Source organism: Podarcis cretensis (assembly GCF_951804945.1).
Source record: "Podarcis cretensis genome assembly, chromosome: 7".
NCBI classification, from domain to species: Eukaryota; Metazoa; Chordata; class Lepidosauria; order Squamata; family Lacertidae; genus Podarcis; species Podarcis cretensis.
The window spans coordinates 72,858,939-72,875,823 of NC_137176.1; the positions used below are offsets into that span (position 1 = coordinate 72,858,939).

A 16,885-nucleotide genomic window follows, 5' to 3' on the forward strand; every position below is an offset into this window, starting at 1 on the left:
GGCTAAACATGCCCAGCTCCCTTAGCCGTTCCTCATAAGGCATCGTTTCCAGGCCTTTGACCATTTTGGTTGCCCTCCTCTGGACACGTTCCAGTTTGTCAGTGTCCTTCTTGAACTGTGGTGCCCAGAACTGGACACAGTACTCCAGGTGAGGTCTGACCAGAGCAGAATACAGTGGCACTATTACTTCCCTTGATCTAGATGCTATACTCCTATTGATGCAGCCCAGAATTGCATTGGCTTTTTTAGCTGCCGCGTCACACTGTGGGCTCATGTCAAGTTTGTGGTCAACCAAGACTCCTAGATCCTTTTCACATGTACTGCTCTCAAGCCAGGTGTCACCCATCTTGTATTTGTGCCTCTCATTTTTTTTTGCCCAAGTGCAATACTTTACATTTCTCCCTGTTAAAATTCATCTTGTTTGTTTTGGCCCAGTTCTCTAATCTGTCAAGGTCGTTTTGAAGTGTGATCCTGTCCTCTGGGGTGTTAGCCACCCCTCCCAGTTTGGTGCCATCTGCAAATTTGATCAGGATGCCCTTGAGTCCATCATCCAAGTCATTGATAAAGATGTTGAATAAGACCGGGCCCAAGACAGAACCCTGTGGCACCCCACTAGTCACTCTTCTCCAGGATGAAGAGGAACCATTGATGAGCACCCTTTCGGTTCGGTCAGTCAGCCAGTTACAAATCCAAATGAGCACCCTAATCCTTAGGATGGATTATTTCCCTTGAGTACTAAAAGACCTTTCCAAATGTGATGTAGATGCTGGGCAGATGGGAGATCAGATCTACTAGTAGTGATTTGTAGTACACTGGCAATAACCGCCGACTCCAAACCACTTAACAGTGACAACAAAATGACTTTACCACCTAAATTAGGCATCTGAAATAAAGCAAACTAATAAGGAGTGGAGTTTTGTGCAAAAGAATGGTGTTCAGATCAGTTCTTCTACTGAAAAATGAATTCCTAGGCTCAGAATGTGCTCAGAGGCACCCAGTTTGCTGATTGGTTGGTAGAGCTTGATGTTGTAGGAAAAATATAAATTTGACCCGGTAAGTCTGAACTCTGCATGCTCCTGACATGGAAGATGCAATGTTGGGTTCAAAGTCCCCAGTTGGCCGTGGAGCAGATTGGATGGCATTGAGTCAATTGGAAGCTCTAATTCACTGAATAGGGTTAATGTGAGGATAAAATTGGGAAATTGGGAAGGGCAGGGAACCCTACACATACATTGGAAGAAGAGGAATTTATCGTTCTCTGCTAATTAAATAATAAATAAATAAAATTAAAAAACAGAGATGCTATACAAGAACTTCTGCTGTCCTACCACAAAAGCTTCTTAAATGTGCTGACTTTGTAGGTTAAGATTATGATTATTTTTAAATAAGCAGGCTTTGATTGGAGCCTTAGAATTCCTTAAGACCTCACACCTATCTGGATATAAAGTCATTCACCATCTCTGCCACCTTCAAGCCACCTAAATTTAAACCCACTTAGCCCTTTAATGTTAAAACATTTATCTTTCATTTGTTACCCATTGAGATCCAGTGAGTCTGCAAGACACTGCCGTATTGAAACATCTGGGTTTGATTGCTTGCATTCTTTTAACCGCAGCCACTTTGATCCATTCCAGATGTATGATAACTAAAATTACATTTGAATTGTTAATAACTGCTTTTTTTTTGAGGCTGGGGTAGGATAAGCCAGTCTTAAACTCCATACCTCCAGAGAAGAGAGACTTCTAGAAAGATATGCCTTGGAACATATGCTGTTCACATACCAAAACCTCCAAGGTGAGATAAGCCCAACACAGATCAGCTTGTATACCATAAACACAAATAGGACGAAGCATACAATATTCATGGAACTCATTGCCACGATATGGCTTTTAAAAGGTTAGGTGGGCCTGGGAAAGGTCTTGGCTGCTAAAAACCCAGCCTTCATAATCAGAGCCATGTGCTGGGGGAAAAAACAGGGGACCTCCATCTTAAGTTATATTTCAACATCCTTAAGGCTCTGGAATAGCTGTTTTGGAGAAAAAGGCTAGATGGACTTTTAGTCTGACCCAGCAAGCCAGTAATTATGGTTCTTTGCATTGCTTTATCCAGATGTTTAATTTAATTTATTTGGTTTAAATTTTTATAAACAATCCTTTCCTCTAAAATATTACAAGGTGGTATACACACTAAAAACACAATCTTACAATAAAAATCAATATAAATGTCAAACACATCAGTAAGAACAGTAAGAACACATCAGTTAGAACTGGTTGGCACTAGATCTCAGATCTGAAAGGCCTGTCTGAATAATACAATTTTTAGAAGATGTCTAAAAGCAAGCAGGGACGATTCCTGCTGAACCTTCATTGGCAAGGAGTTCCACAGGGCAGAGCCCATCACACTGAAGGCTTGGCACCTGGTAAAGGCCAACCAGGGGCATATGCCCCATCAGAAGACTTTGGCGTTCAAGGAATAAAGAATCAGGAGGTCCTTGAAGTACTTTGGCCCAAGTAATTTAGAGCTTTGTGAATTAATAAAAGAACTTCAAACCTGGCCTGGTAGCAGATATTAAGATCTGCAAGTCCTTGGATAGAGAAAAAGGAGAATAAAGTGGAGGTAAGAGATGCTCATTTGTGGGTCAATGGTAAAATGCAGCTCCACACTTGACAGATTGTTGTTGTTTAGTTGTTTAGTCATGTCCGACTCTTCGTGACCCCCTGGATCAGAGCACACCAGGCACTCCTGTCTTCCACTGACTCCTGCAGTTTGGTCAGACTCATGTTTGTAGCTTCAAGAACACTGTCCAACCATCTCATCCTCTCCTTCTCCTTGTGCCCTCCATCTTTCCCAACATCAGGGTCTTTTCCAGGGATTCTTCTCTTCTCATGAGGTGGCCAAAGTATTGGAGCCTCAGCTTCAGGATCGGTCCTTCCAGTGAGCACTCAGGGCTGATTTCCTTAAGAATGGAGAGGTCCATGGGACTCTCAAGAGTCTCCTCCAGCACCATAATTCAAAAGCATAAATTCTTCGGCGATCAGCCTTCTTTATGGTCCAGCTCTCACTTCCATACATCACTACTGGGAAAACCATAGCTTTTACTATACGGACTGGCTTCCTATTGCAAGCAATGGCCATTGTGCAGCCAGAGAAGAAAGGAAGAAGTATTACTACTGGGAAAAATCATAGCTTTAATGATATGGACCTTTGTCAGCAAGGTGCTGTCTCTGCTTTTTAAGATGCTGTCTAGGTTTGCCATCGCCTTTCTCCCAAGGAGCAGGCGTCTTTTAATTTCGCAGCTGCTGTCACCACCTGCAGTGATCATAGAGCCCAAGAAAGTAAAATCTCTCACTGCCTCCATTTCTCCCCCTTCTATTTGCCAGGAGGTGATGGGACCAGTGGCCATGATCTTAGTTTTTTTGATGTTGAGCTTCAGGGATGGTGGGTGGGGGTTGGAGAAAGATGGACATTGGGATCTGCTGCCCCTGTGAATCCTCTCAGCTTGCCTCACGAGTAGGCCGGCCCTGTGTTGGATGCTGGCTTTCACATGTGTATCTTACTGTAGACATGGCACTGTGTTTGGGGATATGCATGTACATTTGTCTGTATCACAGTGAACTATCCCTGCAATCCTTGCACCCCTGATTTTGAGATGGACCCCACTGTGTGTCACTTGCACAGAGGACTCCCCTGCTCAATGCTTGAGGGCCCCAGTCCTGCCACTCACCACCCGGCCTAGGGTGGGGCCTGACGGGCTCCATAAAGGACTGCTGCCGCTGCTGCTGCTGGGCTGAGAGGGCTCCATTTTTGTTTTTGTTTTTTGTTTTTTAAATTGCTGTTATTTTTTACCTATGTCATTTTGAACTGTGATATTAATGCTGTATTCTTAGTTTTAGATTTAGATTTATATTGTTTTCCATTTGGTTGTATATTTTTTGATGTGGTTTATTAATTGTTTATGACTTTTGTAATTATGTAAATCTTGTCATGTTGTAAGTTCCACAGTTGTTTTTAACTGTGGAAAGGCGGCATACAAATAAAATGAAATAAAATGAGGGGGGGGGGAGATAATGAAATATACCCAAATCATATGAGCCCCATACGCCAGGCATAGGCAACCTTTGGCCCTCCAGATGTTTTGGACTACAATTCCCATCATTCCTGACCACTGGTCCTGTTAGCTAGGGATCATGGGAGTTGTAGGCCAAAACATCTGGAGGGCCGAAGGTTGCCTATGCCTGCCATATGCCATCACTCAAGCAGTACTCACAGGCTGGATGAATTTGTGAGGCGAGGTTCAGTCACTCGGGGACTTTTGTAAGTAACTAATAACAGAAGTGGGCAGACACACAGCTGTACTTCCAGTAGACCAATATAGTAGGAAAGAAGCAATGCAGATTTGCATGCCATTATCAGCCTTGGCAAGAAAGTGACAGCAAATGACCAATGAATTTAATAAAGCACAGGCAAGATTGATTTAATGTTCTGAGAAGCGGCATGAGTGTTAGGAATCCAACAAGTACATAGACTAAGCTTGTGTGTATGTGGGGGAGAGAGGGAAACTGTGGTAGGAATATGGGTGAGTCTGGTCAACACCTGTTTTATAGGTCATGGTCAAAATTGAGGTTGTAAAACCTCTTATCAAACATTGGAGCACAGTCATACCTCTTGTTACATTTGCTTCAGGTTAAATGTTTTCAGGTTGCGTCCCGTGGCGACCTGGAAGTACCAGAAAGGGTTACTTCCGGGTTTCGCCACTCGCGCACGCGCAGACGCGGGTTGTGTTCTGCTCATGTTGCAAACGGTGCTCTGGAATGGATCCTGTTTGCAACCAGAGGTACCACTGTATTGGTGAAAAGAATGCAAATGCTCAGGTTCCACACTGTCTTTCGCTAGCAGTCTTTGCTTAAAAACCTCCAGCAAAGGAGATCACAGAGTGAGTTGTTTTGTGCCTTTGCTCCCTAGCATATCCATTTCCATGGGGTTTGTACGCAATGGCTATGGCCACATCCTCACCATGCATTTCATAAGAACTGCTGCTGTTGCTGCTCAGGAGGACTCCCCTGCTGCGAGTGCCTGTGGGTCCCGTTCCTGCCTCTCTCCACCTGGCCTAGGGCGGAACCTGACTGGCCTCATAAGAACTGCTGCTGCCCAGCAAGGACTTGTGTATTTTGGGGGAAGTTTTGTCGGGAGTTTTTGCTATTATTGATATTAATTTTTTGTATCTTTATTTTTATGTGGAACTTATTCAGTTTGGTTATGAAGTTTTTGATGTGTCTTGTTTATTTTTATGACTACTTTGCTATGTTTATAACTATGTAAATCTTTTCGTATTGTAAGCCACCTTGAGCATTGTTTTAACTGTGGTGGTGGTGATGATGATGATGATAAAGCATGTTCACAGCTTCCCCCAAGGAATCCTGGGAATTTCACTCTATTAAAGGTACTGGGAACTGCAGCTCCGCGAAGGCTAAACTACAGTTTGGGGGACGCCAAGTGCTTTAAATGTTAGATGTGGATTTGACCTGTATTTCTGCAAGTTGATCAATAAAATTGACCTGCATATAAACATAAAAAGATGTTGGCTCATTCTTCATGTGAAATTTCTCGCTCTGTTTTCTCTTTTTTTTTTTAAAAAAAGTGAAAAATCACAATGGGTGGAGTGCATTTAGAATGGCATAAGCATCAGTTATACACAGCTACCATTGTGATAAGCAGCATTTCCCAATACATACATATATATGTAACAAGGGTGTGAACCACCATCTTGGGCAGAAGTGGGATATGGTCTTCCTTCCTTCTCTGGCTGCACAATGGCCAGTCCACTCCTTCCATAAGCAACCCTACAGCTGCCCCTCTCTGGTTCTGGCCCACAAGCTGTTCATTCTGAGTGACGTACAAGCAGCAGCAGGTATAAACATCCAAGGGCCAACTAGGAAAGTGAATGGATGGAAGCAAGATTCACTGAGCCCTATACTGATCCCTTCCATGAACGTAGCATTGTATATTGAATGTGCACCAACTTTCTACTATTTATATCCTGTTGAAAGCCATCAGTCTCTGGAGACAATGGGGGTGAAGATATCCAGGATTCAGTAGTCCTCCCATCCTACCTTTTGAGGCTAAGAAGGAAGGGAATTCTCAGAAACGAATGATTCATGGATCAAAGGCTTGTGCTATCTCGTGTTGATGTGCACAAGAAGAAACAGGTGCAGATTTTAGGCTCTGCGTGGTGATCAAGGCGTACAAGGGTGCTAAGGAAAACAAGAGTTCATTTCTTTAGTGGCCGACTTAGCACCGCGTTCAGAAAACAGTGAAATGGCCTAACCGAAAGAGCAGGGAACTAATCAGATCAAATGAGTGCTAAGTCTGCAGCGGAATGCTTCACAAAATTGGAGGAATGTGGCGCTAATGTGCTAGCTTGTGTTACAAGCAAAGCAATGGCCTGCTCAGACCGCAGAGGGTGTTGCAGCCTAGTGCAAATAATTCCTTTGCCACAAAGATGGGGAGAATTTATTAGCAGGCTGACTTATAATTGAAATCTTACCCTTTTTAGGGATTATTTCTCACTGAGCTGAAGGAGAAGCATTGTGCTAAAACAAAATATTTGTTTTTCTCGCTGTTTTGCTAAATGGACATTGAAATGAAGGTTCAGGGAGAAAGGTTTCAGACAGATGTCTCTTAAAGCACCAGTGTAAAATACACAGACACACACAGGTCATGGTGGAAACCATGAAATGCTCCCACACACACACCATAGGTTTGTAAGCTTACTTTAAGCATTTATGTTTGCCAGATCCTTCAGAGTTGCTACTTAAATACCCCTAGCAGCATGCTATTAATTCATTGCGGACACGGAGCAATGGTTCCAAACTACAAGAAAAAAGATTCCACCTAAACATTAGGAAGAACTTCCTGACAGTAAGAGCTGTTCGTCAAACTGCAAGTAGATAGAATGGTACTGCTCCGGTGGGAAGGTAAACGGCATTTCTGTGCACTGCTCTGGTTCGCCAGAAGCGGCTTAGTCATGCTGGCCACATGACCCGGAAGCTGTACGCCGGCTCCCTTGGCCAATAAAGCGAGATGAACTCCGCAACCCCAGAGTCGGTCACAACTGGACCTAATGGTCAGGGGTCCCTTTACCTTTACTTTATCCCAGGTCCTAATACAAAACTTTAACCACTACACTACCCTGACTCTCGTAGAACAGTGGTTTCCCAAAGTGTGCTAGTTCCAGGTTGTGGAACTCCATCTTATGAAGTTTATTTATTTAAAGGAGGGTTTGTTGCACTAGGGCAACAGAGTGCTTTAATCCACTTTAATTTCACAGTATTTCTGGCATGCCTTTGAATCCCTGTTGCAAAAATACATCTAGAGGTGACCTCTATGCACTTTGAAAAGCATGTTCTTAGGGGCCTGCTATTCAAAGGGCAGGAGGGGAAGGCAAAAATCTTCTCCACTAAAACAAAAATCACACTTGGGCATGCTTAAAAGTTGATATTTGGATTGTGGCCAATATGTCTGCTTTCCACCTTAGGAGGCTAAGTGCCATCTTTTCGGTTATGCTCTGTGAGAAATAACTTGGAATGGCAATATCCTATCAGTCCTTCTTAAGTAGTAATAGTACACTGGGGAAACTAGAGTTGGAAAAAGTACTTTGAAAGTGCTTTAATTTGCAAATTCCCCGTGGCCTGTAGCGCATGAACCCTTGGCACAAATGTGTTCTTTTTCAAGTACAGTTTACAGTAGAGGACAAGAAATTGCATCACACTTTTCTCATCTCTTCTCAGATTTCCTTAGGATCGCTGATTGCAACACTCCAGGCTATTGTGTTGCTCTGGGTGGCTGAGTGAAAATGATCATTTACAGAAACGAAAGCTATTCCAGAGTTAAACCATGAACTGGTTTACTTTTAATCACAAACCCTGAGGTACCAGTGGGCTCCAGCTGAGGGATAGGACCACTGGGTTCAGGCTTTTTATTCTCAGCTACATAAAAAAGAGTAGACTAAGAGGTTTGTTTTTTTAAAAAAAATATAAAAAAGGGCTGTATAATCCTGGGTGTTTGGTCAGCACTGATGATTGGACACACACAGATAAACATCATCTGAGGGCACCATGTTGGTGATTACTGCCTTATGTTAGTAGATCTCCACTAATGCAAGGCCCCTTGTGCTAGCAGACAGACAAGTGTTGGATGGAACTCATAGTTTAAACAGATAATAGGGGTAGATAAACAACCCTGTCAAGAGCATTCTACAGCAAGGGGGTCACCACCGAGAAGAAGGTAGTATATTCAGAGAAGGTCCTCAAAGCATTCTATATGGAAATGCAGGCAACTCCCCATTTACATGGGGGTTGAGTCCCAAGGCAAGTTCCAAGTGAAACCGCGTACATTTGAAACACTATTGGAAAAAATCTGCAAACACCTTCTAAACCTCTGGAAAGCCTTGGAAAACTCTTTAAAAATACCAGCAGCACTGTGTTATGTACTGAGTTGAATAGGATCCAAAAGGCAGCAGTCTGATCGGTCCTAGAACAATAGGATTCAGAATGCAGCAGTCTGATTGGTCCTAGAACAACAGGGTCCAGAATAAAGCAGTCTGATTGGTCCACAGGAGCCACCCAATCCAGCTCCAGGTGGAAGTGAATCCGCAACCAGATTGGCCTACAGGTGAATCCCAGAATTAGCCAATCACGTGGGGGCCATTGTGTGAATAATGTATATATAGCAGACATTCTGGGGGAACTTCCATTCCTCCTCACCACTATGAGCTGAATAAAGAGCATGAAATCCACTCTCGACTTCAAGTATATTTCAACTTACCAGACATCAAACTCCGCCACAATCGCTCCTTTCAAACTCCCAATTATCCACAGGCCTCAATGGTCAGTGCAAGGGCTCCTGGGATTGTATTTGCAAAGGTTCATGGGATTTCTGTTTTCATGACTCCCCCCCCCCCCCCTTATATTTTTAAAGTCACTTCCTGGTTCAGCATGATGTGTGTGTGTCTGGCTGCGCGTCAGTTGGATGTGTGTACATTGGGTGTTGCCCGTACTGGGGGCACTGTGCTGTTCTTAGAGCTTTCTCAGAGATTTCCCAGTCATTTTGCTACCTGAGCCCTTTTCACACTTCCCCCCACAAAACGCTCTGCATACTGAACAAGGTGGAGACAAAATAAGAGACAATATGGCAAAGGTGGGCTTCCAGATGTTGGTGGACTTCCAGATGTTGGTGGACTTCCATCTCCCATCATTTTTAGCCAGCACAGCTAATGATCTGGTTTCAGCAGAATGTGGAGAGCCACAGGTGCAGCACTATGAAACACATATGCAACCTTGAGGCTAAAGCTGATGATGGTTTATTTTAGTATCTTGTGGTAAGGAAGAACGTTAAGTGTTGAGGTGAAGGCCCGTATGTCCATAACAGAAGGGAGATTCAGCAGAGGGGAGGAGGGGAGGAATGTTAGTTCAGCTGTTTTGCCAAAGAAATTCCCCTGAACGCTGTAGGTGCGTGCGAAATCCGTGTTCCCTTCCTGTTTGCCATAGCCAACCACCTGTGAATTCAAAGGCCAAGCAGTTACCAAAGCAGCAAACACCTGGGGTCTAAAAGTTCAGAGTCTGGTCTCCTGCAAGCACAATCCCGACATCATGTTAATTATGTCATTTCTGACAGGTTTCCTATCAACCGATGATATGTGAACTAACTGTAGGCACACTTTTGCATATGACAAACTTGGCACAAACATCTGGGTTACTGCAAAATGGTTTCCTGCTGTACAAATTCAGTAAGCAGACAGCAAGCTTGCAGGGGAGATGGTGGCATAGGTTTGTTTTGGCAAGCAGCGTTGCACATTATCTTATACAGTGGTACCTCAGGTTACATACGCTTCAGGTTCCAGACGCTTCAGGTTACAGACTCCGCTAACCCAGAAATAGTACCGCGGATTAAGAACTTTGCTTCAGGATGAGAACAGAAATTGTGCTCCGGCAGCACAGCAGCAGCAGGAGGCCCCATTAGCTAAAGTGGTGCTTCAGGTTAAGAACAGTTTCAGGTTAAGAACGGACCTCCGGAACGAATTACTTAACCCGAGGTACCACTGTAAACAGTAAGTTGCTGCTTGGGTAATATTGGGTGCTTGAAGTCAATTTGGAGATGAATGTATCGGATTTCACTTCAGATGGCAAGCAGCACAGTGCAAAATCCCTAAAACAAACTCCACCTGCAAACTTTATCTAGTACAGTCATACCTCGGGTTAAAGACGCTTCGGCTTAAATCTTTTCAGGTTGTGTCCCGTGGTGACCTGGAAGTACCGGAAAGGGTTACTTCCGGGTTCCACCGCTTGTGCATGTGCAGACGCTCAAAATGACATCACGCGCATGCGCAGAAGCAGCAAATCATGACCCACGCACGCGCAGATGCAGGTTGCATTCTGCTCATGTTGTGAACGGGGCTCCGGAATGGATCCTGTTTGCAACCAGAGGTACCACTGTAATGTAGAACCCTAATAGTCAAAATTGTGCCCTCCAGGTGTGGCTCATCTACATGTCCAGTTGTCCCTCTACGCTGGCCACACTGGCTGGAGCTAATCATAGAACTGTAGAGTTGGAAGGGACCCTGAGAATCATCTAGTCCAACCCTCTGCAACACAGGAATATGCAGCTGTCCCATACAGGGATTGAACCTGCAACCTTGGCATTATCAGCTCTACCAACTGAGCTATCTCAGTGCTTTTTAATGGGAGGTGAAGTCTGGCAACATCTAGAGGGAACCACTTGGCAAACCTTGAAATAGCATGTTAAATGTAGGAACTTTAATATTTGAGATTGACTTCTAATACACTGCAGACCTTATTGAGAGAAAAATGATTCTCATCACTTTTGTTTGGATTTAAGCCAATTAAACCCCCATGAAACAAACAAACAGCTGAGAAGATAACAAACCTGTAAAAGTAAGGAGCATTTCCTTAATGAGTTCAGATGACTGTGGTTTTTAAGAAAGCCAAAGGTCATGAGATGGAAGAAACATTGATCAAATCTCAAAAATAACCAAATCAGTGTTGTACAGCTCTGACTGCAAACATAAGGATTTTGAGTAGGTAGTATGGAATATTTGTTGATTTTTATTTGTGTGTGTGAGCGTGGTGTATGCGTCATAGCTCAGAGACAGGACACCTGCTTTCCATGCAGAAGAATCTTTGGCATCTCCAGGCAGGGCTGGGAGAGGCTCCTGTTTAAAATCCTAAAGGGCTGCTGCCAGCCAGTGTCGACAATGCTGAGCTAGATGGATCAAGGGTCTGACTTGGCATAAGGGATTTTCTTATGGTCCAGAGTGGTGAATTTTAGTGTGGTGTGTGTCTGTGTTAATGAGTTGCAATCTCTGTTCTTCTAAATATCCAAAGCAGAACCTACAGTACTAATCTCCCCATGCTTCCACAGGCAGGGAGACATGCGTCCTCCCCACAAGGGAAATGTGCAAGTTCTTCTTCTTCTGATATTACAAAACAGGAAGCATAAGTGTGAAATTGTGCAAGAGAACAGGAAGTACATCTCATAATGATGCTTCCAGGTCACCATACCAGAGGCTCAAAGCTACAAAGAGGGCAAGATTCCATAAGTCTAGAATTACAGGTTCTCCCGTCAAGCGGTTAGCAGATGTTTCATTCTTAGTGTAACAGAAGAATGTGTGAGAGAAGGATTGGCAGCAGGGGAGAGTGATGGAATGGTGGGTGGTGACTGAGTGACAGGCGGACCAAGACTTTGCCTAACAATGACAGTTAGAGAGCTAGATAGTTGGACAAAGTTGAAGGAAGAGTGGGAAGAAGATGGAGAGTTATCAGAGACAATGAAGACGCATGTAAAAAGATGGGGAGTTAGGACAGGTGATAAAGAGGGATGTCAGGTATCTTATAACTGCTATTTGTTAGTTCTTTACCAAACAAGTTGCTCTTGCTGTTCTTTTCCACAAATACACATTTTCAATTCATGAATGTGTCCTAGATCTGGAGGATTTTAGATTAGACAGGGGAAGCCGATGTGGTGCCCTCCATTTTCCGTCAGAGCCAGCCAGCTTGGCTGATGGTTAAGGATGATGGAAGTTGTAGTCTAGCAACATCTGCAAGGCACCTGTTGGCTATCCCTGGGTTAGGGCACCGTCCCCTGTGCTGGCTTTGAATGACACAGACAAGTAAATAAAAGGAGAGTCTTCCTACTGCTCTCTGTAAATCAGTAGCACACAATACGTTATTGAGGGAAGCCTGGACTCAAGGGCCAAGGTATAATAAGGGACTAGAATGCCACTGTTTCTATCCATCTATAGGCAAAAGCAAGAGAGGGACAATGGATGTTGCTCTTACCATTTTATAGTAAGCTACATTCCAGCCATGCAAAAGCCAGGGGTTTCTACAAGCACTCAAACACACAAATGACTCTCCAACTAGGTAAGCAGAAGGCCTTACCTAGGCCACATTCTAGGTAGTCCAAAGCATTCAAGGAAGGCATGAAACAGGTTTGAGTGAGAAATGAGGCCTGTGGGGGGAGGAGTCCAAGGGCCAGACAGAGAGGCGTTCGACCCCCAGGACTTCAGTTCCCCATCCCTGATTATATATATGGCATCCATTGATACTCCCTCCCATAAGTTCCATATCTATCTGAGAGAGAGAGCACACATACTCTGATTTCAGGTATACTCACATGGGTGCTCAGCACTCGTTTGTTCTTGCCCCTGAATCCTAGGAACCAGTCAAGCAAATGGGATTTTCTAAAGCTCTTCAGGGCTACAATCTATAAGCCATAAAGAAAGAGAGCTTCTTAGGACAGATACACACTCCTTTGTGTCCTCCATCCAGCAAGCAAGAGACATTATCAGACACATACCAGACAGGCAAAAACTCTCAAGAAGGGTGCAAAGTAGGACTGTGGACAAGGAGGAGGCTTAGTTTGGTTGGGAAGGGCAAGACAGAGAGACCCAGAGGACCACATTTTGGACCCTGGAACTGAGGCTCCCCACCCCTGATATAGTCCTAAAACAAAATGCAGATATTGCCCTAGGAGGAGTGTATGAGCATTATAAATGAGCACCATTACATAAATTTCTCCATAGTTTCTTCTCCCTTTCCCCAAAGTAGAGATAAACCTTGAACCATCTTATACGGGATAGTTTATCTTGCAGTCCTATGCCCATTGACTTGGAAAGAATGCCAGTTGAAAGGCTTGATCTGGATGTATTAAGAAAAATATAAGGGATATGCTACACATCAGTTCGGCTGTTTACAGGGATTCTTATTTTGGAATCCGCCCAGTGCAACTGTTCCAACAGCCCCGTACACTCGTCACAATGTATAAACTCACATTAGCAAGCTTAGCAGAACAGTCACCCCAGCTTGGGGCAAGCTAGATGTTGATTCCTACAAGTGAGAGAAAATCTGACACCAATTTAAGAAATTTCCCCCTGTAACCACATTTTGGGATCTTGAAGATCTCAAGGCACAGCTGCCTCACACATGACAAACACTGAGAGAACATTCAAGTAGTAAACGAGCTGTTCATTTTCACTTGTGAAGAGCTGTGTGTTAATTTTTTTTGGCTTTGTTTTGCAAGAGCATAATTCAATTAGGAAGCCTAGATCTCAGGTCTCCCCTTTTGGCCTTGTCAGCACCATGTAGGCAATCACACACAGTCAGCCCAGTCCCACAAAGGCAATAAACCGCCCCCCTCCATTTTATGGACCAGGAGCAAAGCCACTTAACGATTACAACAAACAATTAACAAGAGACGAAGACGGGTAGCGTTTTACTATTTACTACCTCTCGGGCAAGTCTGTCAAACACGTACTGCTGAGTAAGCACTTCGTTCCAGTTCCTGTCCACCTCTTCCCCAAGATGGGCATCGTCAGTTTGCTTAAGCTTTATGAGAGCTGAGACCTGTAAAACATGTGGCTCCTGTAGGAATGTCTCTGCTTTTGACAAAGTTCTGTTTCCAAAAAGCAAAACTTGCACATTGCCATGAATGTTTGTTTCTCGTTCCAAGGCGTGCACTCCTTTTTATGCTCTGATCCAATGAACAGGCAGGCAAAATATGTGGCTACATGCAGCAATGGATAGGCACAGAGAAACAGCAAAATTATGGTGTGGCAGCAATCTATTTGACCTTTATAGCTGAACTTAGGGCTTGTCCATTCTTCCGCTTGTCTCAGTGCTTTCCCCCAGGAAAACCTACACTTTAGCACTGAATTAGAGCAAACCAGGTGTGACGTTAACATATGAGAGTGCTGGAGGTGAAATAGTTAAACATGTTACCCAATCAGGACCCAGGGGATGGAGTCAGAGGGACTATAAAACAAGCTCTGGGAGGGGCAAAGGGAGGAGTTCGTTGGGAGGTTGGTTGGAGTGGGAGTGAATTGGGATAGAGTTTGTGGGTAGGTTGAGTTAGTGTAGTGAAATAAGCTGAGTCAGGAACAGTTAGGGGTAGGAAGACAAGTAAATATCTGAGAGGTGGTTTAGTGAGTGAGAGCAGGTAGTGGAAGTTATAGGTCTGGATAGGCACCCCATGAATGTAATTGACGGATACCGTTTATGAAACCACACGCTTGTTGGACTGCAACAAATAAACAGAAGTTTATGTTCCAATTTAACCCTGGCTGGACTCAGTATTGTACCAGGTAGGGCCTGGGTGGTGGCAGCGAGAAATAAAGTGGTGGCCCAGGGATCAATAGATGGTGAAACATCCGGGGACCCTGTGTGATCGCCACACCAGGTATCCAGCAGATTGATGTTTTGCGCCGATTCAGTGGTAAAGAGCAGGCTTTCCAAGGGAAAGTGGTGGGGAAATGGAAAACAGCTCGGACCCAGGAATAGAAAGCACAGGATAAGCAGACAACCTCTTGGATCCATAATTCAAGGCAAGGGACAAGTGTAGTGTATATGATCCTTTGTTGGTTGCTGGCATCCATCTGTCTTGAGAGACAATGGAGTATGCCTCCGAGGGTGAAGTCAAACTGCTATGTTAGCAGCACCGAAGTGACCCCCCTAGAGTGCAAGCCTGGGCAGTGTGTGTTTAGAGGTCCTGGGCTGCCCAGACGACAATCTCCCACCTTGGCCTCACTTATGTGGTCAAAGGAAATCAGAGCAATACGTTTGGCACCAGCTTGGCTGCAGGAGTTGCCGGAAGGAGGTGTACAAGGTGCCATTCAACGGTCTTAGGGACTCCACTCCAGATTTGCGTAGGGTTTACTCCTTTGCCTTATTTTCTCTTGAAGATGTCCCACAAGAAGTCCAAGATAAATGCTCAGGTGCCTAAACCAGTCTGGATGCAATGCACAACGTAAAACAAGCCACAAGTCTTACCTGAGCAGAGAACTCATCTTCACTTAATTTCCGGAGTTTTTCTTCAAAGTGCACAAAGAACTCTTCTATTTTTTTATCAACAAATTCAGTGCTAAAAGTTATCAAGGGCATCAAGAAGAAGTTTAGTTGTTATTGACCTAACCCCTTATGTGCCCACATGGCCTCTTAGATTTGCATAACTGGCACTTTTACACGTGCCACATGATATATGTACATTCTGCAGCAAATTGAGGGCATGGCAGGTGCCACTCTTGGGAACTCCCTTCCCATTGATAGCAGCAATTAACTGTCTTCACTGTATGTTTTCCATGCCCGCTAGTAACATTTTCTTTTCCGTAAGTGCATAATTTTTGCATGCCATATTAACATGTAGTTTTTTAGTCGGTAACATTGTTTTTATATTAATGCCTTTTTAAAAAATGTAACGTGTCTTTATTTAATTAAGTTATTTATATACCACACAATAACTGAAGTTTCTGTATGGTCCTTTGTTTTAGGAAGCGGTGCATGCATTTTGTTAGAGGAAATAAAATTTCACATAGGAATTCACAAAGATTGAATTCCACAGGAAGCATCCCAAAAAGGAAGCAAAGGGACCAACAAGAAACCAGAGTGTCCTGAAGCTTTTGGTATATCATGCACCTGCTAAGCCTGGGGAGACTGAATCTGACAGGCCTCAAATGAAAAATAATAGTAGCACTTATGTGGAATGTATTGCATTCAACAAAGGTAATCTTTTACAGCTGGTTAATTAAGCTAACAGTTTCTCTCAAGCAAACAATAGGGAACTCATTTGTTGCTTGAAGATTCATCTCAAATGCACTGCCCGAATATAAACATTCTCAGGTTCTTTATATTACCAGCAATGAGCATATTTTCACAGGCAAGAGCTTCATAAAAAAAAAGAAAGCAACAGTGATGGCTGGTGATCTTGGTTCAGCTAATTGATTAATTATGACAACTACTCAATTGAGACTTTAAAATCTAAGAATCGTATTTACAGCACATAGAAGAAACAGGTGTTTTAAATTCTGGGGGTGACAGCTGTACACATTTGGAAACTGAAACTTGGTTTTTAACACGCTGCAATAAGACCAGGACAGGCAATCAAGCAGGGCGGTTGTGGAATCCAGGATTTCGTTTTTCTAGCTTTTTTGCTCGAAAAACACTGGGTCCTTTAGGTTAGATTCAGACTTTGCCTTTCAAGATCCTTCTATGCCATGGAAGGCTGCTGTCACTGGAGGTAGGGGAGGCAACATTTGCTTATTAATTCAACACCATTAAGTCTGAGCTCTTCTACATTTGTTTCAAAGCAACATATGAAATAAAGGATTTTATGAACTATATAGTCTTATAAAGTCTACCTTTATTAGCTCCCAATCCGGCTAAAGTCCGATGTGCTATTAAGGCAATTGGACTTACGTTAACCACAATGGCTGCGTTGGACCAATAACACCTGAACTTAATAAGCCAAGACACATATGAGTCTGATGTCCCCTCATGCAGCCATTTCACTGTTCCCATCACTTATCTGAACAAACAAG

The 16,885-nt window shown here is 43.7% G+C and overlaps 1 protein-coding gene across 2 annotated transcripts in view; it reads right to left on the reverse strand.

Annotated features, from left to right (window-relative positions):
- Positions 1-9,335: 9,335 nt before the first annotated feature.
- LOC307220337 (nardilysin-like) overlaps positions 9,336-16,885 on the reverse strand; it is a 40,772-nt gene continuing 33,222 nt past the window's right edge. The window contains exons 28-31 of one of the 2 annotated variants that reach the window (XM_079984205.1): positions 15,342-15,432; positions 13,803-13,919; positions 12,691-12,780; positions 9,336-9,553 (exon numbers count right to left, since the gene is read on the reverse strand). In XM_079984205.1, the coding sequence (XP_079840331.1) occupies positions 9,359-9,553; positions 12,691-12,780; positions 13,803-13,919; positions 15,342-15,432 (493 nt within the window). In that variant the 3' untranslated portion in view covers positions 9,336-9,358. The remainder of the gene's footprint in view (positions 9,554-12,690; positions 12,781-13,802; positions 13,920-15,341; positions 15,433-16,885) is intronic. The other variant, XR_013840840.1, reaches the window with a different exon arrangement.